The sequence below is a fragment of the Labeo rohita genome, unplaced genomic scaffold (assembly GCF_022985175.1).
Source record: "Labeo rohita strain BAU-BD-2019 unplaced genomic scaffold, IGBB_LRoh.1.0 scaffold_908, whole genome shotgun sequence".
Taxonomy (NCBI): Eukaryota; Metazoa; Chordata; class Actinopteri; order Cypriniformes; family Cyprinidae; genus Labeo; species Labeo rohita.
In genome coordinates, this window is record NW_026129863.1 from 3,934 (window position 1) to 25,846 (window position 21,913).

Sequence of the window (21,913 nt, forward strand, 5' to 3'; positions counted from 1 at the left end):
AAACTGAACTGAAACTCAGCAAATATAGGCTACGTTAGGTATCGCACTGTTTTCCCCCTTGTCAGTTAACTAAATTAAATGTCAAGTATTTATATGAACTGCAAATTTTATAGCCTATATATGACATTATAATTTCATATATTTAGTATTATTATTTTTTTAATTGTAATTTTTTTCTACAATTGTCTGTTAAAAATAAATGAAAAAGAAATCTAGCACAGTGGATTTGTTTTTTTTTTTTTTTTTCGTTGTACCGAAGTTGTAACAAACCATGAACTCCAAACTGAAGTACATACCTAACCGTGACATTTGTTAACAGTTACACCCCAAACATTAAACATGAAGTGTCATGCAGGGATTTCTAGAGTGTCAGAATGTCAATTTAAGTTTTTTTTTTTTTTTTTAAGCTGTAAATTGTACAGTGAACACAGACTCAACTTTGGACTTCCAGAATCCTTTGAAGATGTTTTTGCTCTGAAGCACAACTACACATAACCAGTAGTGTTGCTAGATGTTTTCTTGCAATGGGACCTGTAGGTGAGGCTCCTGTTCTTGGTTTCTGTGCCGACGCTGGTATATCCTGATGACAGCAAATATAAAAAGAGGCACCAGAAACCCACACACAGACAGCACAATCACTACAGCTAGAAGGGGAAAGGTGGGAAGAAAACACAATTTTTAAAATGGTTTTTAATTAAAGTCCTTACTTAAAGAAGTTATTCACTTCCAAATTTACAGATAATGTACTCATCGCCTTGTTACCAAAGATGTTCATGTCTTTCTTTTTTTTAAGTCATAAAGAAATGTTTTTTGAGGAAAACAGCATTTCAGCGTTTCTCTCCAAATAATGGACTTCTATGGTGCCCCTGAGTTTGGAATTTCAAAATGCAGTTTAAATGCGGCTTCAAAGGGCTCTAAACGATCCCAGGCGAGAAAGAAGGGTCTTATCTAGCATTTGATCTTCTTTGCATGTTCACTTTGTAAACAATGGGTCGGTACTTCTGCAGCGATGTAGGATGCTTTTAAAGTCAGGGGAGAAAGTTTACTTCACCATTTTAGAAATAAATCCTAATCTAATCATGACAAACTATATATCGTTGGGAAGGTCTAAGACTCCTAAATAGATATTTTACCAGTATTTTAGTATTTTTTTTCATATCAGTTGATATCGAATAATTATCATGATAAATGTCAAATTTAATAAATGAATGTCAAGTTTAAAGGCAGATTTTTGCTACAATGTGAAAGTTGTAAAAACCAGATGGTTAAATGTGGCTTTAAAATATTCTTTATGGTCAGAACACGACAAACACTTTAACACTTTTTCCAGTCATTTCTCCTTAACAGAACAAATATCTGAGAATAAAACAAATATTGTTTTAATGAGTAATATTATTTCAAATCAAGAAACAGGTTATAATAATAATAATATAACTTTTGTTTTTTGTCTCTTAGAAATACACATTTGACAGTAGCTTGAGTTAGGATGCAGATGTAGATTTATGTTCATTATCAAAATCAGTAATATCTGTAAGAATTGTAGCAACCTCGTTTTTATTTGGTGAAATTAAATTTTTCTGACTGTTTGAGTTTAATTAACCATTAACCATAATTAACCATAGTATCATCCATAGATCATGATAATAACAGTTAAAACCACAAATATATCACCTCAGTACCATGGTAAAAATGTAATATGGTTCCTAGGTATTTGTATGAAAAACAAATAAAATACATCTAAATACATTTAGTATAAATGCATAAACACTATAGCTTAATACTGTAATTATATTCCATTATTCCTCCTTCAATACATTTAATACATGTCTACATTAATAACACACTAAATTTGACACAAATATACCCACATTTCTGACACAATACCACCTTGCAGGTAGTGCTACTGCAGTAAAGCTATAATAAACGATAGCAATTTTGTAAATTTAAAAAGCCTTCTGACTGTGTCGTTGTGTACAATGTTTCTCCTGTTTGTCAGAGCTGTTTCATCTGGCTTTAAACCGAGTCATTGGTGTTCCTCAGTGAATTCAAGAGCTTCACACTGCCACTGTTTAGCAACTGAGACTCGCTAAGTCTGCGCCGTGCTGGCGTTTGAACTTTGATCCGAGCGGATAAATGGTCTGAGTGGCGCGCTTTGATTAGCGCTCTTTATAAACATTATCTCAAACATTTATCGAACTCTTGTTATCGTTTATAGAAGAAATTCATATTGCGCGATAATTATCGTTATCGATTTATCGCCCAGCCCTATCTGGAAGTGAACTTCTCCTTTAAAGATTTCGTAATGCTCTTAATGCCTTGTTTACTTACTGTATTTTGAGCCATTAGATTTGTCATCATTGTCATCATCATCCAATTTTTCTTTTGACTGTATACTATATCCTGTAGAGAATATTGAGTAGTCACACAGTTAGCACCAATTTGCTGTTCAAATCATGATGCATAAACCTCAGCTGTCAAACACCTCAAACATTCACTGAGCTTCTCTCACCTGTGACAGTCACGGTGATCAAGATTTCTCCAACAGAGTCCAACACTCTGTACGTTCCAGTGTCATTGGCTGTAAACACACTGATGGTCAGGTTTCCATCAGTGTCAGTCATATGACGATCCAGGACCCCATCTCTTCTGTTCCACACCTCCCTCCACTCTCCACTGGAGTTTGTCTCCAATTTATCAGCATTGGTCAACAGAACATCCAACTTCAGCTCCTCGCCCATTTTCACAGAAATCGAAGCTGAGAAGCAACAGAAAGACAGTTATCCTTAATCATTATTATTAAACCCATTTAAAAATCAGGCACTGAAAAGCCTATATAGAGACAGAGCGCATATAGGCCACGCCCACAACGTCCTTGTCATTTCTGACTAATAACAAAAACAGTGTCTAACAATACTAAAAGCTGCTTTGTGACAAGGTGTACAGTACACAAGCTTAAAAAAACCCCAGAAATACATTTTTCAGTTGTACAGTATACAGTTGTCGAGTCAAAAAGAGCATTTAAGGACACAAATAGTTGTAGATGTCAGGGTATTTCACGTTAGGCCATTCAGTTGGATCATTTCTCCAAGGTAAGGAAAAGGAGCATTGACATAGACCAATAAAATTTAGCTTGTCAAAATATCTCCTCTCAGATTCACATAGCGTGGTGAAACGATTCTTTAAAAAATAGTGAATGCTTCCTATCACCAATTGCTTTTCCCTTCACTGGGCATAGTACTCAGACTAATATGACATGTTGCGCTCGTTTTTGGGGTCGACAGCTTATAAAAATGTATTTTGGGTTTTTTTTTTTAACTTATTTACTGTACACCTTGTCACATAGCAGCTTTTAGACATTGTCCTGTTTTTGATACATCAGTAATGACAAAGAGGCAGCTTCACGCAATACAAAGTCAGTGGAGAGTGTTGGATTGTTTTTCCCCGCCGGTGGGCGTGGTTTTCAGATTATGATGCGTGTCGCTCTGTCTCTATTGGAATCTACTAATCTGAATATTAGACGGGACGTGTCTAAATCAGTGTCTCTGCTGCTTACATGTAAAACCAACACAGTTAATAAAGGAAAAACAAAGCACATGCTGATAGTTTGATCAGTTTTGACTTTACCATCAATATGAAGATGGTACAGGGAGTACCAGGTGTGTCGCTCCTGCTCTGCCTGATCATTGCGGTAATAGACTCTTAGAATATATTTCCCAGCGTCACTCAGTCTCAGATCCTTGATGATGATGTCACACACTCCATTTTTAAATATTCGTCCCTCACATTTATCAGTCTTACAAACAGGAATGTCTTTTGACATTTTTTTTAAAATAACATCAAAAATGTCTTTGTTCTTAAATCCACATAGTAGGGTGGCGTTGCCTCCCTTTTTTGCTGGTACATGTATAGAGGTGGTTTCTGCAAACACAGACAGTATAATAATCATTCAATGCAAACTGTCAATACTATAAATGTACATGGAGTTATTTTAGTCACTTGCTCAAGTATTTTGCTCACACATCTAAAGTAATTGTGAACTGATGGAATTTCTCCAATATTATGCAGTAGAAACGCCAGTAAAGATTAAGGTTAAAATAAAATATTCATCAAATTTCTCATATTTCTTTGTGTCACAACAATTGACCAGAGTAACTATAGCTGGAACTTAAAACAAAGAACTGTCACAATTTATAAACAAAAATCATACTGACCGCTATAAATAATGTTGCAAAACGGCGGCAGCATCAAAAGTTTCCAGAACCAGCTTAACCTGAAAACAGAAGAGGTGTCATACATGTGACAGATGCAGACTACACTTTATTTTTACAGGACCTTCCCTTAGGAGTATTAACCATGGTTTTGTTTTAGGAAAAGTGTAATGACCATGTTTTTTGGCATATTGATTAACATTTTTATAACCACAGCTTTACTACAAATACAGTTTCATGGTTAACTATGAGTAACTACTATGTTTTTTTTGGGGGAGGGGGTGTTTCGTTTTGTTTTATTTAAACGATGGTTAATTTTCGTAATTGTTTATACAGGCATAAAATGCTTTGAACGGTAAACGTATTACTAACTATTCACTTTTATTTTGTCTAAATATTTAACACAAGCAGATCATACATGATGAAAATGTCCAGTAAGAAATATCGAACTTTCTTAAAGAAGAAGTCCACTTCCAGAACAACAATTTACAAATAATTTATTCACCCCCTTGTCATCCAAGATATTAATGTCTTTCTTCAGTCATAAAGAAATAGTTTTTTGAGGAAAACATTCCAGCATGTTTCTCCATATAATGGACTGATATGGTGCCCCGAGTTTGAACTTCCAAAATGTAGTTAAAATGCAGCTTCAAATGATCACAAATGCGGTTGCGGTTGTGGGACTTATAGCGAAACGATTGGTTATTTTCATTTAAAAAAAAAATACAATTTAAATATTTTTCTCAAATGCTTGTCTTGCCCTGAACTCTGAGTATTCTGACTCAAGACAGTTAGGTTTTTGGTTTCACTTTCACTTTCGTCACATTCAGCAAGGAGGGGAGATCAATAAAGATTATTAAAATAGGTTCCTAAGCCTTCAAACGATTCATCATTTAGACCAACACTATCTCACGATCAAATTCGTACGTTTTTAGGAGGTGGCTAATTCTTACAAAATTGTACGACCTCACTTGTGCGATTTGTCTAAACCCCAGTGACTGGTAGGTTTAGGGGCTGGGTTAGGTGAAGGTCATTCGTTCAAATTCATACGAATTGTGCAATCGTAAAATGGATCACTGAATCATTGACTCAAATGATTCATTTAGAAACACTGAATCATTCAGTAAGAAAACACCGCTGCATGTTGCTCAGAGACGCATGACTGCCGTGATCTTTGTTTTGAACTTTTTCATTAACCAAATTACGTAAAACTGACAATATTGTACTACAGTGTATATTAACTACTCGTTTGAGCTCTTGTATAAAATCAATGTCAAATTTACAATCGTGGTTTTCAGGGTAAACTGCACTCTTTGAGTCGTGTAATGCTGCTTAACTAGGCAATATGTTACAAATTAGGGTGACCTGACGTCCCAGTTTTCCGGGGACAGTCCCGGTTTTTTGTGTCCTGTCCCCGGAAATGTCCCCGTTTTACAGCACGTTCAAAACAACACGCAAGTACACTGTAAGAGCCAGACCAGTTTAGCCAGCTGGATTTTACCATTTTTAAACTGGATTGTGATTATTTTCAACAGCAGATGGCGCTGCGAGCTATTATCATCGGTTATCAAAAGAGACACTGTTATAATGGTTTCAAGGTAGTCACACACTAATATGCATGTTAAAGCAAAGTTATACTGTTTGTGTGCATAAGAAGGCGTGATAAGGTTACGGGATTGTTTAGCACAAAATAGACCCATTAAACATACTTAAGCCATCAAAACTCCAATATGAATAATATTAAAAAATAAAAAACTAATCAACTGAACAATCACATTAGCTGAAAGCACATACTTTGGTGAAAATGAGCCAAATTATTATACTCACAGTTGTAAAAATCGTAAATACAGTTTGAAAATAACATATTTAAGTACAGTTTTATTTATTATATGTTCTCATATTTACAGTTTTATTTTTAAAATGATTTTAAAGTCATAATTTTGATACTACTGTTTTGATATGTTTGCCATTTTCAATAGTTATTTTCTATTGTATTGAAAAACTATGGTAAATCTGTTCCTCACACATCCCTGTAATTATCAGTTATGATATTAATATATGAAATCCACAACAATTAAAAAACAAATACATATGGTGTCACAGAAATCTGGTCACCTTATTATAAATATAAAAACTACATTACCACAGTATGTCTTTTCCATGTCATTTGTGTTGCTTTCTCCATGAGACTCTTACACACAGACAAGCTGCGTGATCTGGCGTGACCTCATTACTGTCAAGCCCATTAATAAAAACTATCCTTAAAATCTGATGAAGTCATTCAACAAATCACTTCCGCATCACTAGCGGCTTTAGTTTTCCACAAACAGAAACACAACTATTGGTGTTAAACCACAAAAACACACAGGCTGAATTTATATCTCAAAACATGAGAACTTACATGGTGGAAGTTCTGCGTGAGTCTTGTGTTCTTACTTTAACACTTTGTAAACCACATGTTTACGGAGATCTGAAAAATGAAACCAAAAGTATTGAAAGAATGCAAAAGAGACAAACAATTGACACCTCCTACTAAGGAGGTACGGTGGCTGAGAGAGCTCAAGGCACTGCATCTGTAAGAAAGCATTTTAATCAGTCTGACAACACGTGCTACAAATACTCGTAATAGAAATGCGCTGCAAATGGAGATATATATTTTGAACGTCGCCTTACCAACCCTGGAAAATAGGTATTTTATTTTATTTATTCATTTATTTATATGCTGGAGTCAGTATTGCAGAAAAAGAATAAAAAGAATAGACTTGTCTATTCCACTTATTTTGTAGAATGTATCAAAAATCATCATCTACACCTGCTTCTGAATGTCTTTAGAAGAAATCGTTACAAAATAAATGTGTGAGAGTTTCAAATTCAGAATTACAAACATAGCATTGTGGTAAGATGGCTTCTTTAAAAAAAAATCATTACAGGGATATCTATGCAATATTTTAAAATGCATTTCCTTTTTTTCTTTTGGCAATTAAAACTTGTTACTTGCTGAATATTATTTGGAAAACAACTGTTTCCATTTCACAAGTGCTTTGTTGGTGACAACACATGTTGGTTATTCCATATTAAGCATGAATGTGGAGAGAAGTTTAAAGGCTACATTTTTTATGCTTCTAATGATTGCTTGTGAAAATGAGATGCCTTGAAGGGAAGCTTACTATACTTGAAGATAACCCACCACACTTTTCAAAAAACAATTTGGAGATATAAAACCATGTAGAATTTATCTGGACCAGGCAATGTTTATCCAGTTATCCAAAATAATATTACAGGCATAGTTCACCCAAAAATGAATATTCTGTCATGTTGTTCCAAACTCATAAGACCTTTGTTCATCTTTAGAACATAAATTAAGTTATTAATGATGAAATCCGAGAGCTTTCTGGCCCTGCGTATATAATACTATATTTCTGTTGTTTCATTTTTTTCTGTTTATATCTTTATAGCATTTATATTAGCATTTATAGCATACAGTACACAAGATCTGATGATTTCAGTCTGATTTGAAGAGTTTAAGCAGCAGATTTCAGCTTTAATTGTGTCTGATTCTGTCATGCAGCTTCCAACGAGCCTGCAGATGTAAACTTTTAAACATCCTCATATTTAATCATATGAATTAGAAAACTTTATTTTCTGAACATAGTAAAGCATTTTTTTTAAATATTTGATCATACAAACCTAAAAACATTTACAATAAAATATTTCTTACAAAAGTGGTTTAAAATGTAAAAAGAATATAATTGATAATTATGAATTGATAATTAAATGAACTGTTATGCCATTCTGAAAATATAACTTTTGTTTTTATTAAATAACACGTAGTCCCTATATCTACAGGCCCTACTGTTCTCATATCATATATAACTGATGTTCTACAAAACAAGCTTTAAAACACCTTTTTTTCTTATTGCTGAAAATTAGAGGTCTTGGAAAATGCTAACTTCAGCCTGATAGCACTGAAAGTGAGCTCCCACCCTCCCTGTAAATCACCGTCCAAAGCGATGCCTCCCCAACGCATCTACACGCACAGACTAGACCACCAGAGACAACATTACTAAAGTACATTTTTTTTTGTTTTTGTTTTTTTTCTGTGCTATTTAGCAGTGCATCACAGATGGCATATATCCTAATATTCCTGAAATATTCCTTCAGTGAAGTTGAAAACATCAGTACATATTCAAACAGAGAGCAGAGCTTGCTTAAGGACATGAAAGAGAGTAAAAAAGGGCATCTAGAGTTATAGACTTATAAGTTTATTATAAAATTTAACACTTAAAACAGGAAAAAAAGGCATTTGTTAAAACTAAGCTACAAATACAAAAATTGCTGACCTCATGAACTTACTACTACATGACCATTTGCATATACTTAACAATCAGAAACTTTACATTCATGGTGAGGTAATAAGGAGGATTAACACTAAGTGGGAAAATCCATTAAATGGTCCAGCTTCTGACTGTTTGGTTCCACATATGGACACATCATGTTTACAGAGGCTGAACAGGATCTCTGATAAATTCAGTCTGATTTCAACAGTTTGAGCAGCAGATTTTAGCTTAATTGTGTCTGAGTCTGTCATTCAGCTTCACAAACAGACTGTTTAGATCAGGGGTGGCGAATGTCGGTCCTGGTGAGCTGCAGTCCTGCATAGTTTTGCTTCAACACTAATCAAATTCACCTGAACAAGCTAATCAAGGTCTGAAGGGTTTAAAGAACGCTACAGGCAGGTGAGTTTTAATTAGGGTTGGAGCTGAACTCTGCAGGGCTGCGGCTCTCCAGGACCGGAGTTCACCACCCCTGGTTTAGATTGTAAGTAAATGCAGCAGACATGAACTGTTTAAGTGTCATATTTAAAAAAAAAAAACATTATTTTTATGAACATGTACTTAATTCAAAAATATACAAAATTTAACAACAATAATTCTTCCAAATGAGTTTTACAAAGAATAACACATATGCTCTATTAAACTAACATAAGTAACAGTGACAAGGAAAAACTGAAGTAGATGATGATGAAGACAAGTGAGGACTCTTCCTCATGCAATATTAAATATAAATATTTAAACTTGTATATTTAAAAAACTTAATACTTTACATATACAATACAGATTATATAATACAGATTGCCTAAAATAGTGATAAAAAACATTGATGCAAATGATGCAAACAAATTTCAATACTGCAAACATTTGTTGACAGAATTATTTGCAGATCCGTTGCCATTAAAGACAAATTACAAGTTATTCACAGATAAATAGATTGAGATCCACAAATATATGGTATAAGTTTCACAAAAATGAATTAAATTCACAAATAAAATGAAATTAGGAAATAAAAAAAAAAATCAAAAAAAAAAAAAAAAAAAAAACATAAATTACATAAATTACATAAATTAATGTCACACATTTGCTGATTTCAAAACATTTCTAGTGTAAAGATGTGCAAGAAAAATCCACATATAGATGACTCCACCCACCATCCACTCCAGATATAGCCCCCCTAAAAATGGCCTAGCGAAAAATGGTCCATATCACGATTCAAATTAAGTGACAGACTCAATTTTGATTTATTCATCCAAAAATGGATGAAATACATTGCATTCCGCGATATAGGGTAAATTCAGTTTTTATGATCCAGTCCGCATTTTCATGGAGAAATTGTAGACGTGCATTTATGTAAAGACAGAACTGAAATGCGGTCATGTAAAAAAGATAAATAACATAAGACCATTTAGTTTAACAAGGTAAAACTAAGTAACACTGGGGAAACACTGTGCCTATTGTGTGACAGAAATTTATTACACAAACTTGTATGTTTATACTGTGTGAAATACTGTGGCTTGCCTTGATACACAATTTAATGATCCAACGAAATTCACATTTAAAAAATATTTTACTGTACCAATTTTTATGAACCGTACACTTCCTAGCTATGACTGGTCAGTGCATCGTGCCTGTTATCTGATTGGCTTAAGTAGACAGTGAGTCTACAATTCACCCATTTTTGGATTTGACACTGGAAATGTTTCAAAATCCACAAATGCATGCAGAAATTCACAAACCAATTTACAAATGTACAGGAACTCCATGTGAATCACTTTACATTTATTTGTGGATCATAAGCTATTTATTTGGAACAAAGGAACAAATTTAAGCCCATTGCAGTTTATTACATTGTGATCCCCTGGGGGGAATCATTTTCCACTTTCCTGTTCAGAAATTGGTTTCCTGGTGACAAGTATAATCACAGCCAGACCCAGCAGAACCGCAAACAAACACATTGCAACACTCAAAATCCAATTCATTACAGCTGAAATTGGGAAGGTGGGAAGAGAAAACTTTTTCAGTGATCTTCCTTTTTAAACTCACATAAAGCACTCAATATGTGGGGTTAATTTTCCAGCAAACATATTGCATTTACAGATCAAAAAATAATGTAAAACACATGTAAATATATATTGCACAAAACTAAAAAATCAATGCAAAATTGAAGCACATACACACAAAAAAGAAACCCATATACAACATTTTCTGAGATTATAAGAGTGTTATATGTTATATGTTAAGTCAGTAATACCATCCATTCGTTTTAAAGGAGAAGTCCACTTCCAGAACAACAATTTACAGATAATGTACTCGCCCCCTTGTCATCCAAGATGTTCATGTCTTTCTTTCTTCAGTCTTTAAGAAACTGTTTTTTGAGGAAAATATTTCAGGATTTTTCTCCATATAATGGACTGATATGGTGCCCCGAGTTTTAACTTCCAAAATGCAGTTTAAATGCAGCTTCAAACGACCCCAAATGCAGTTGTAAATGATCCCAGCCAAGGAAGAAGGGTCTTCGTTAGCGAAAGGATTGGTTATTTACATAAAAATAATACAATTGATATACTTTTTAATGTCAAATGCTCGTCTTGTCTTGCTCTTCCCGACCTCTGTTTTTTTCAGGTTCATGGCAGTTAGTGTATGTCGAAAAATTCCCATCTCATGTTCTCCCTCAACTTCAAAATCATCCTATATCGCTGTTTTACCTTTTTTGTTAAGGGTGTTTGATCTTCTTTGCATGTTCAGTTTGCAAAGACTGGGTCGGTACTTCTGCAGTGATGTAGGATGGCAGAGCAAGACAAGACGAGCGTTTGTGGATGATAACGGAAAAAGTAGATCAGTTAAATATTGTAGATAGTTTGTAGTTTATAGTATAGTGTAATCCAAATCGGAGGATTTTTCATCGATTTGTGCGTGTGCGTGCATCACACCGTAAGTAACAATATAATTATTGAGCTTTTTCAGTGATTCTATATAGATGAACGCCATTCCGCCTGTGTAAATGTTTACACTTCAGTATTGTTTATATGATTGTACTCCGCTGTTATGATACCACTGCTAATTAGTATTATTTATGTCATTTACGCTGAGTTTATGTATATTTAGTCCTTATAAACAAGGATGCACGGCCGCATCTCAGGTAGCGCACATGCGCTCTAGAGTTGTTTACATCTTCAGTGGCAGCACGTGCGCAGCAGGGATGCTCACGTGAAGAGTTCATGCAGAGTTTAACGCATACACTTTGTATACGTTTGTACTGGACATTCATTTTTACTCAGTTTAAGATATTGATTGTGATATTGTTTTACATTTATCTCTATTGGACAGTCATTTCAAATAACCTTTATTAACGTTGTATTGTGTTTTGTATATATTTATATTCATACTTATGTTTGCATTCTATATTTCCAGAACCACACATCTATGCACATTCAATAAAACAATTTGGATTATCTGAGTGAGACATCATTGTTCTGACCTGACAAACTGTAGCCTTTACCACAACCCGGACTAGCAATTGAGTGCGAATTCACAAGATTTTTCAGTTTGAGATTAAAAATTGTAATTTTAAATAAAATTGTATTTATTTATTTATTATTATTATTTTTTTTTTAAAGAAAATAACCAATCATTTCGTTAGATAAGACCCTTCTTCCTTGGCTGGGATCGTTTACAACTGCATTTGGGATCGTTTGAAGTCACATTTAAACTGCATTTTGTAAGTTAGGCACCATATCAGTCCATTACATGGAGAAAAAATCCTGAAATGTTTTCCTCAAAAAAACACAATTTATTTACAACTGAAGAAAGAAAAACCCACCTCCCGACTCCCATATTCTAACATTTTAAATAAGCAACTACTGAAGAGTGTAAGATTGGATCATTATTGCAGTTTCTGGCATGTTGTATGTTTGGCAACGTTTTTTTTCAATCCTAGCTTTTCAGTTCTTAAACAAAATGTCAGAAGATATACCCATATACATATTCCAGGATGACAATATCAGGATTTATCAGGCTCAAACTGTAAAAGCCTGGCCATCACAGATTCCTGAGCTTAACCCCATTGAAAGTCTTTGGGGCATGCTTAATTAGACTTTACATTGCCTGTCCAAAAAATTGCACACTCTAATATTTTGTTTGGCCTGCATATAGCTTTGATAACATTGTGCTTATATTGCAGCACGGTTTATGCAACATTGCCGCATTTATTTCCATCAAGAGTTACATTGTTTGGCTTCTGTATTGACAATGGGAGAGTCAAACCATTCTGTAAAGTCGACTCAGCACATTCAAAAGTCTTTCAATAGGGTTATGTTCATACATAAAAATGATTCCTCATGCTCACTAAATCACTATTTCAATTTGGTCCAATTCTGGTCCAGTGAATCTTGCCATTGTCATCCTAGAATATATCCTCATATATGGGTAGATCTTTTGACATGGTTGTTTAAGAAATTAATGCATCACTTAGGCTTAATAGAATTGTTGGCAAACCTGCAACTGGCCAAAAACATATAAATCATGGCAATAATGTTCCAATCCTAAACTCTTCAGTATTTGCATATTAAATTTAAATGGTGACTTCTTTAGGCCAGGCACTGTATCTTCATTTTGATGTGTACAATGGTTAACTGCAACTAGCATGAAAACTGTCCGTCTCCGCTCTTCTCCCTCCAGTCAGCAGCTTTACCATGCTCACTTTTGTAACATTTTGCAAAACTGTGGTGAGAACTAACTGGTGCTGAAACAGGGGAGGTCATGACTCTTTAAAAATAAGCAGGTGTAGTGGAAGCTCAGGTGAGAATTGATGCCTCTTTTTGGAGTGAGTTGTGAACAGAAGTGAGTTGTTTTGGATATACTATAGATTTTGTAGATTAGTAGATTACTATAGATTAGTATCTGTCTTAAAATGAGCTTCCATTTTCCTGAATTCTCACTTAAGCTTCTGCTATGCCTTCTGCTATGTCGTACATTGGGTCAGAAGACATGCTTTCTCTTGTAAAGGTGCCTACGGCAGTTGCTAGAAGCTAGTGATAATGGTTTATAAAGCTTTAAATATGGATATTTTTCTTAGAATTAACCCACTGGAGGGATATGGGTTACTTTTATCATGGATGGATGGATGCATCACTGCCATTATGCTGATAAGAGCCAACATGTTATTTAATATAACTCAGATTGTATTTGTTAAAAAGAAGAAAATCATGCACATCTAGGATGGCTTCAGGATGAACAAATTTTTATTTTTGGGTGAACTATTCCTTTAAAGTTTTTTATGCATGATTTGACATGACAGCAGTCACAAGACCAGTTACTCTTTCCTATAGCCAATCATGTTGATGGATAAAAAAAAAAATACAATTAAAACATGCAATTAAAGCATACAATGACCACAACTCTAGTTCCATCACTTAAAATGTACTCAAGTAAAAGTGCAGAATTTTTATATTACTTAAAAATTACTTTTACATTTTCTAATAAAATTGACATAATAACAGCACTATTTGTAATTCGTTACCTCACTCACACATCTGGTTTTGTGCAATATAATTTTAAATGTGTTTAAAGTTTTGATTCACACCTATTGTTTTTGACCTGTGACCACAAAACATTTGGAAGAAAATTAATCCCTTATTACTGTCTCTTGTTTTACTTACGAACTTGGAGAGTGACATCAGTTTTGTCATCATCTGTGTGGTTTCCCTTTGAGTCTGTACCGGATCCTGTGAGAATATCAAAGATTAGTCATACAGTTTAGTATCAATTTGCTGTTCAATTCCTGATGAATAATCCTCAGCTGTCCACTTTAAGAATAATATTTCTAAACATCCACTGAGGATGTTTCTCTCACCTGTGACTGTCACTGTTATCAAGATCTCATCATCAAAATCCAGAGCTCTGTATGTTCCTGCATCACTGACTGTTAATGCATTAATGGTCAGGTTTCCATCACTGACCGTCAGTTGATCATTCTTGACCCCACCTCTTCTCTTCCAGACCACCATCCACTCTGTGTTGATTTTGTTTTGATGCACAACTTTTTTAGTATTGGTCAACAGAACATCCAACTTCAGTTTCTCACCAATTGTCACAGAAATCTCATCTGAGGAGAAACAGACAAACAGTTAATCCTTAATCATTCTTATAATGGTGGAATCAATCAAGATCATAAGCACATATTAGGGGACAAAATGTAATCATTAAAAGAAAACAGCCAGTAAAAAAAAAAAAAACTCTATTTGAATGAACAAATCTGAATATTGGATGAGATGTCACTTTATGGCCCTGCATGCTATACTAACATTATTATAGTAATTGTATTGTTAGGAAAACCAAAAAGCACATGTTGATGCTTTGATCAGTTCTGACTTTACCCTGAATATGAAGATAGTACTCCAGAGTTAGTCGCTCCAGCATTAACTGAGCATTATTGTAATAGACTCTCAAAACATATTTCCCTGCATCACTGAAGATCAGATTCTTGATGACGACGTTACAGTTTCCTTGTTTAAATACTCGGCCATTTTCACTCTCACATTCTTCACTCTGACAAACATAGATCATTTTTGACCAACTGCTTAAATGATAATGAGAAATCTGTCTGGCCTTAAATTCACATGGCAGGATGACGCTGTCTCCCTTTTTTCCTGTAACATGTACAAGTTTAGTTCCTGCACGAGGAGTTCCTGCAAATACAGACAATATATAATTAATACAAAGCATCAATACTGAAAAATTTGTGTTTATATTTATTCTCTGTAATCAAGGTCATCATAAAATATTCTTATTTTAGTTAGCTTGTTCAAAAAATGTATATAAATAAAAGTAATAGGGAGCCAACAATATTAGCTGTGATTTCAAAAGCTTCAAATGTTGATGACAAAAAAAAACTAAGCTGTATCAGATGTGTCATAGCAGTTGTAATGAATTCCTGCAACAACAACAATATTTATATACCATGGTGGAAATTTTCATAATTAATCTACCACAGTCATTTGACTAGATGACATGAAAGTCAAACAATCAACTACAACATCTCTACACGCAACTGAAAATAAATAAAAATCATTACTATTTGTAAACAGTAAATTATACTTACCACTGTAATAGATGAAGCAAAACAGCAGCAGAAGATTTGAGAACCTGATGAGAATACAGAAGAGCTGCTTTATGTGACAGATACATCACAAACACCCTCCTGACTGGTAAAATATCTAAACATTCACTTTCATTCTATCTGAATATTTAACACATGTGGGTCTTGATGTAACATGATTAAAAAGTAGTCTAATAAACATCAAACTATAATCTTAATCTTTGGTATAATTAATGATAGTTAATTATTCCTTCCTTGAAATGATCAGTCAGATTTACTATACACAAACAACAGGCTTTTGAGATTCTGTAACAATCTAACAATTATATTAGATTTTATATATTTAACTGTTATGTACTTATAATTTGGCTAATAAAAACATCGTCATAATCACACATTTAGCATAAACATGTTAAATTATTTCCGAGTAGTTTCCCAAAAAAAAACAGAAATATATTTACTATATTAACACAAAAACACAGAGACTGTATTTATATTTAAAAATATGAGCACTTACATGGTTAAAGTTCTACATGAGTCCTACTTAAAGTTCACCACCAGATGTCACTCTGCTCCACCTACTCACTCTGACTTTGCATCTCAGACTGCATCTCCCATCCTCCATCTGGGTGTGACCAATCAGGCATCCTTAAAAACCCCGGTCCTCCCCAGTTGCACTTCATGGATTGTTATTGAATCGTTGTATTGTCGTTTTGTATTATTGCATTCCCTGGTGTATTCCTAGTTCCTGGTTTTTGGATCCAAACGTCTGTCTAGCCGCCTGCCTTTTCGGACTATTGCTCGTCTTCCTGGTTATTCTCTCGTTCCGCCTCCTACACTCCTGTTTTTTTTTTTTGATAAACCTGTCTCGTCCCAATAAAACAATCCATTTGACATTACACCTACAATCGGGTGTCAAAACTTAAAAACATTAAAAATGCTTAAAGAGGAAGCAAAACTGAAAGTGTTACAAAAGTGAGTTTTTTTTTACCGACATTTGCGGAACAATGTCGATCAAAAAGGGAGTGTCTCCAAAGTTCACAACATAAAAAAGGATCATTCCATTATTTCAAAACAAAAACACGTTGTTATAGTCATATACAAATGTCATTGATTGATGTAAACCACATGGAGTATAACAGAATCATTGTAAAGGCGCAAAAATTCACTATGAACTGTAACATTATAAAAAAAACATTGTATTTTGTTCAGAAAATGCCTTTTTCCTTGTAATTCATATATAGAGGCTTTTAACAACACCTGCCACATATCTTACATGTTTTTTTTAAAGACTACATGAATGTAAATGGAAGTATTTAGATTTTTTATTTTTTTTTTTTTTTTTTTTTTTTTGGAAATATCAAAATCTATGTAATCTCCTGGTTTTGTGATCTTATCTGTTAAATGTTTAGAGTGTAGGATTAGTGTCAGGGAATTCTGAGAATGTCAATTTAGAGTTTTTCCACTGTAAATTATACAGTGACTTGTTTGACTTGTTTTTCACTTTCAAAAACTGTACATTTAAATTGAATAGAGGGTTACAGCTATTAGTTATTCACCATAAATATTAAAGAAACTGTTTGCATTTGTAATTGCATTTTTACAGTCCTTTAAATGCTAAAACTACAATAACTTTTTACAGTGTTAGCAAAAAGACATTTTGTATAGGTTACATCCATGGAGAGGAGATTTCTCTTTACTGAAAGCTGACCATGGCTTTTACAAGTACAGTAAATTTCACCAATAGAGGTCGCTAATTATACAGTAACAAAGGCTTAGCTTTTTTTTTAGCATTTATCAGAAAGAAAAGTTACAAGTATACAACAATTGGGTCTAGTTCTATAAATCTTTGATAAACATTTACATAACATAGTAATTGAATAATTTTTGTGTGAGAAATGTTTGCCAATATAAATAGTCGTTGTCATGTGACCTGTCACCTGACAAGGCCTGTTTATATTGACAAACATTTAAGGAAATTAAATAGATTTTAATCTTTCATAATTTTTATAAAAACAACAAAGGCATATTTCCAAAAACAGATGCATGTAAGATTTGTGTCAGGGGTGTGAAGATATTAATAAGATATTAACTGATATCTGCAGGTCATATGAATAGGAAGTTAAATAGCTTTCAGTAACTTAAAAAAAATTGTATAAAATCAACCAAGAGATTAATTAATTCATATTTATTTGTATAGCGCTTTTCATGATCCTTGTTGCAAAGCAACTTTACACCAAATTAATTCATTTTTACAGTGTATTTAATAGTAGCTTACTAGTGGTGACTATGTCGAGATGTATGGTAAAGATCAATTAATGACGTAATCAAACAGACAAAGAACACTATAAATTCGGTACTGCTGTATGTTGTTTCAAAGTTAGCATCATCTGAAGACATAATCCTAGAAACAAATACATGTAAGATGTTTGAGAGTTTTTGTGAATATAATACAGTGTGTGTGGCAAAATCAGGTCACATGACCAGTTAAATAGATATATATGTCTTTTTTTTTTTACTTTTCGTCTGCCATCTCTCTATAGTTGAGCTGAGCTGAGCACTCTCTTCTCTCTATCATTACTAGACACACCCAATACTGCTGATTGGCTGCAAGTGTGTTTTGGGACTTGGTCTGACACTGTGGTAAAAGTGTTTTTCAAAAATCACATAGTGCACCCTTAAGTTGGATCGCATTTTCAGTTTCAGGGTTTTTTTTTTTTTTTTTTATTACATCACACAATGGTGTTCAGCTCTCATACCGATATAACAGCTTTACCACTGAATGTCACTGTTGTGGCAAACTGTTGGTTGCTGTTGCTCTGCCCTTCCTAACTAGAGTGCACTTGCCAGAGTGCACTAGAATTCACCGGTGAGAGAGCACCAGGTGAAATCAGTCTATTAATTAGCCGGGTAGAGCAGACTGCATGTAGAGCAGCAGTGGCTTCTTGAGCAAACAGAGGTTCCTTTTGTGCGGAGTTAAGCAATTCACTACAACAAAATAGAAGCAGCAGCCGGTGAGCTTTAATATTTTTATTTCGTACTTGGGTTGTTTTGTTGAATTGTGCTATATTTGAATATTATAGGGTTTTGTATTAGTTTGTAGTTTGGTTTGTGAATTTGGTCTGGTTTTCCATATAGAAACAATATTCAGATCAAAAGCTATAAAAAGCAAATGTTTAAAATCATTAATCATTAAAATCACTCATTAAAAAAGCAGTGTATTTGGTATATAAATGGATTTAAATGTTTAATTATATTGTTCGTTTATATGATGTTCTTTATGCTAATTTAAAAAGAACACATTGTATATAAGCTTTGCTTTGTATTTTGATTGTATTTATTTGTGCTCTTAATGTGGTGTTTGTATTTGTATCTAAAGGTTTTCACCTGCTTGACCTAATGACTGGCTGATTGATCACTGCATCAAAAATTTAGAAAAATAAAGAAAATAATATGGGAAAATATGGCAGAATAAGTGGAATCCGGTCTAGTTCTTGTAGTGAGCTGTCTCATCAAGTGGAAGAGATGAATTCTGCACAAACTTTGTAATCCACTTGACAGTCACTGTGGGAACCAGGCACTTCTTACTGCACTACTCCTCTAGCAGCACCATAACATTTTGGATGCTTTTGGATCAGAAATGATTGACTTGGTCTCTTGAGACCAGAGTATGGATTCCTAGAAGTCTATATTTTGTAAATATGGGCCTTGGAAAAAGCTAAATGACTTTGTGCTTTGACTACATTAGGTAGTTCTGGTGTGGTTAAACAACCATGCATGTCACTTCTGCAAGTTATGTCGTACTCTGTGAGATAAACAGTCACTCTTTTCATAGCTTTTGCCCATTCTGAGACACTTGCATGGTATTTCTCCTATTTTCTAGCAAAAAATCACTCATCACTAAATGAAAACTTAAGTGAAGGCCTGATTATTTCAGGAGTCTTGTCACAGTTCCATTGTTTTTGAATGTTGGTGTTACTTCTGCTATGTTTTTACACTTAAAACAATGATTTGGTATTCCTCTTGTATCATTATTCTCTTTTGTGCTCAGAAATGTGACCCTGGACCACAAAACCAGTCATAAGGTCGAGTCTCAAGTTCGTCAGGGATTGTCGGTGGGGGGAGTGAATTACCAGCACTCTCCCCTCAGTACCACAGCTAAGGTGAGACCCTTGAGTAAGGCGCCAAACCCCCAGCTGCTCCCTGGCACCCAGCATTGGCTTCCCATTGCTCTGGGTGTGTGTTCACAGCTTGTGTGTGTGTGCGTGTTTACGGCGTGTGTTTGTTCACTACTCACTGCTGTATGTGTGCACACTTGGATGGGTTAAATGCAGAGCACAAATTCCGAGTATGGGTCACCATACTTGACCACATGTCCTTTCCTTTCCTTTCCTTTCCTTTCATAAGGGTCCATTTTTTAAAAAAAAATTGAGATATATATACCTCATTTGAAAGATAAATAAATATTCTTTCCATTGATGTGTGGTTTGTTACGATATATTTGGCAGAGAAAAACGATTTGAAAATCTGAAATCTGAGGTTGCAAAAAATATTGAGAATATTGCCTTTAAGATGGCTCAAATGAAGTTTTTAGCAATGCATATTACTAATAAAAAAATTTGCTTTTGAGAAATTTACGGTAGAAAACTTACAAAATATGCTCATGGAACATGATCTTTACTTAATATCCAAATTATTTTTGGCATAAAAGAAAAATCAATAATTTTTGACCCATACAATGTATTGTTGGCTATTGCTACAAATATACTCATGCTACCTATGACTGGTTTTGTGGTCCAGGGTCACAAATAAGTCACCTGGCAGTTTTCTCTCAAGTGGTTCCATTGTTGCCAGCATTAAGTCTGAGTATGATTCAGTAGGCTAGATAACACTTTTAATTGTCAGGAAGTTACTTGTCTTTAAAGGTTTTGGTTAAATATACTTACCTGTTGATCAAAAATTGCCGTAAACCTATACTAGATTTGTTTGTTTGCTTTTTGTTTTGTTTTATTTAATAACTTTCCGGAGGGTGCACTCATTTTTGCAACACAACATTTTATCACTTTGATAAGAAAATCTTATTTTCCTGAATAACTGTGTGGCATATCAAGATGCTGATTAGACAGCATGATTATTGCACAGGTGTGCCTTAGGCTGGCCACAATAAAGACACTGTCACACGCACCGGATCACGTGAGGTCACGAGGACCCGGAAGTAACTTCACGCAGGTATTTAAGCAGGAAGCAGGTGTTGTTTGGCACCAGACATTGAGCTCATGCTCACCTCATCGTCAGGTCCCTTCAACTTCGTCACTCACGTGAGTAAACTCTCTGCTCTTCGGAGCGCTTATTTGCCTGTCTGTGTGCGTGTGAGAACGCGGATTTCTTGGTGGAAATCTCTACTCCTTATCGGAGCGTTCTCAGACCAACTGCGTGATTTACCTGCTCACTCGTGTGTTTCCGCGTTTGAGTTTTCCGTCACGCTACAAGGGGACACATCTCGAACCTTTCATTTCTCGTCAAGCCTCCGTGACAGAATGTCTGGTCCCGAAATGGTCCCGGCGGATCTGGAACAATTGTGGGGTGTGATTCAGCAGCAGTCGGGGGAAATCCTCAGTCTGCGGCAGGAGCTGGTGGGGCTGCGGGTGGAAGTCAACGCGCTGCGCGTCGAGACCGCGGGTTTTCGGCAGCAGTGCGAGACGCTCCAGTCCGACCTCACCGCCCTGCAGGCGGACTATGATGACCTGGCTGCTGCGCAGATCGCCCCCGCAGATCCAGGCCGCCCCGCCCATCAACCCAAGATCGCACTGCCGGAGAAATGGGATGGATCCGGAACCCGGTGCGATGTACTTTTAACTAACCTCTCCCTTCTGTTTGAGTTCCAGCCAGCACGTTATCCATCAGATCGCAGCCGGATTGCTCTCCTCGTCTCTCTCCTCACCGGGCAGGCAGCAGAGTGGGCTGCGGCGGTCTTGAAAGCTGACGGGATCGCGGCTCACTCGTATCCCGAGTTCACCACCCAGCTCAAGGCCACCTTCCAACATCCTGAGAGCGAGGTGGAGGTGGACTCTCGTTTGTACCATCTAAGGCAGGGCGAGCGCAGCGTCAGCAAATACACCATGGACTTCCGTACGCTCGCCGTCCAAACCAAATGGAGCGACGCGGCACTCCGCACAGCCTTCTACGAGGGCTTATCGAACCGTCTGAAAAGACGAACTGGCTGTGCGTGAGTTGCCGGCCACCCTGGAGGGCATGATCCAGCTCGCCCTCCGGGT

The 21,913-nt window shown here is 35.3% G+C and overlaps 2 protein-coding genes across 2 annotated transcripts; both read right to left on the reverse strand.

Moving 5' to 3' along the window:
* Window positions 1-380: 380 nt before the first annotated feature.
* On the reverse strand, window positions 381-6,698 carry LOC127162361 (uncharacterized). Its single transcript, XM_051105161.1, has 6 exons — window positions 6,610-6,698; window positions 4,212-4,270; window positions 3,625-3,918; window positions 2,510-2,755; window positions 2,329-2,400; window positions 381-644 (listed from the first exon to the last, which is right to left on the reverse strand). Coding segments are annotated over exons 1-6 (810 nt in total). The 5' UTR covers window positions 6,612-6,698; the 3' UTR covers window positions 381-507.
* Window positions 6,699-9,622: 2,924 nt separating this feature from the next.
* LOC127162362 (uncharacterized) lies at window positions 9,623-16,614 on the reverse strand. Its single transcript, XM_051105162.1, has 7 exons — window positions 16,541-16,614; window positions 16,156-16,178; window positions 15,642-15,685; window positions 14,917-15,228; window positions 14,394-14,645; window positions 14,200-14,265; window positions 9,623-10,526 (listed from the first exon to the last, which is right to left on the reverse strand). Coding segments are annotated over exons 2-7 (792 nt in total). The 5' UTR covers window positions 16,158-16,178; window positions 16,541-16,614; the 3' UTR covers window positions 9,623-10,410.
* Between the last annotated feature and the right edge of the window lie 5,299 nt (window positions 16,615-21,913).

Excerpts from the sequence above, each read along its gene's own strand:
- LOC127162361 (XM_051105161.1), bottom strand. Across the intron at positions 3,919-4,211 it reads TTGCAACATTATTTATAGCG|AAACCACCTCTATACATGTA; the intron begins GTCAGTATGATT and ends CTGTGTTTGCAG. Across the intron at positions 2,401-2,509 it reads GATCACCGTGACTGTCACAG|GATATAGTATACAGTCAAAA; the intron begins GTGAGAGAAGCT and ends TATTCTCTACAG.
- LOC127162362 (XM_051105162.1), bottom strand. Across the intron at positions 14,646-14,916 it reads GTACTATCTTCATATTCAGG|ATGAGATTTCTGTGACAATT; the intron begins GTAAAGTCAGAA and ends GTTTCTCCTCAG. Across the intron at positions 10,527-14,199 it reads TGATGTCACTCTCCAAGTTC|CTGTAATGAATTGGATTTTG; the intron begins GTAAGTAAAACA and ends TCCCAATTTCAG.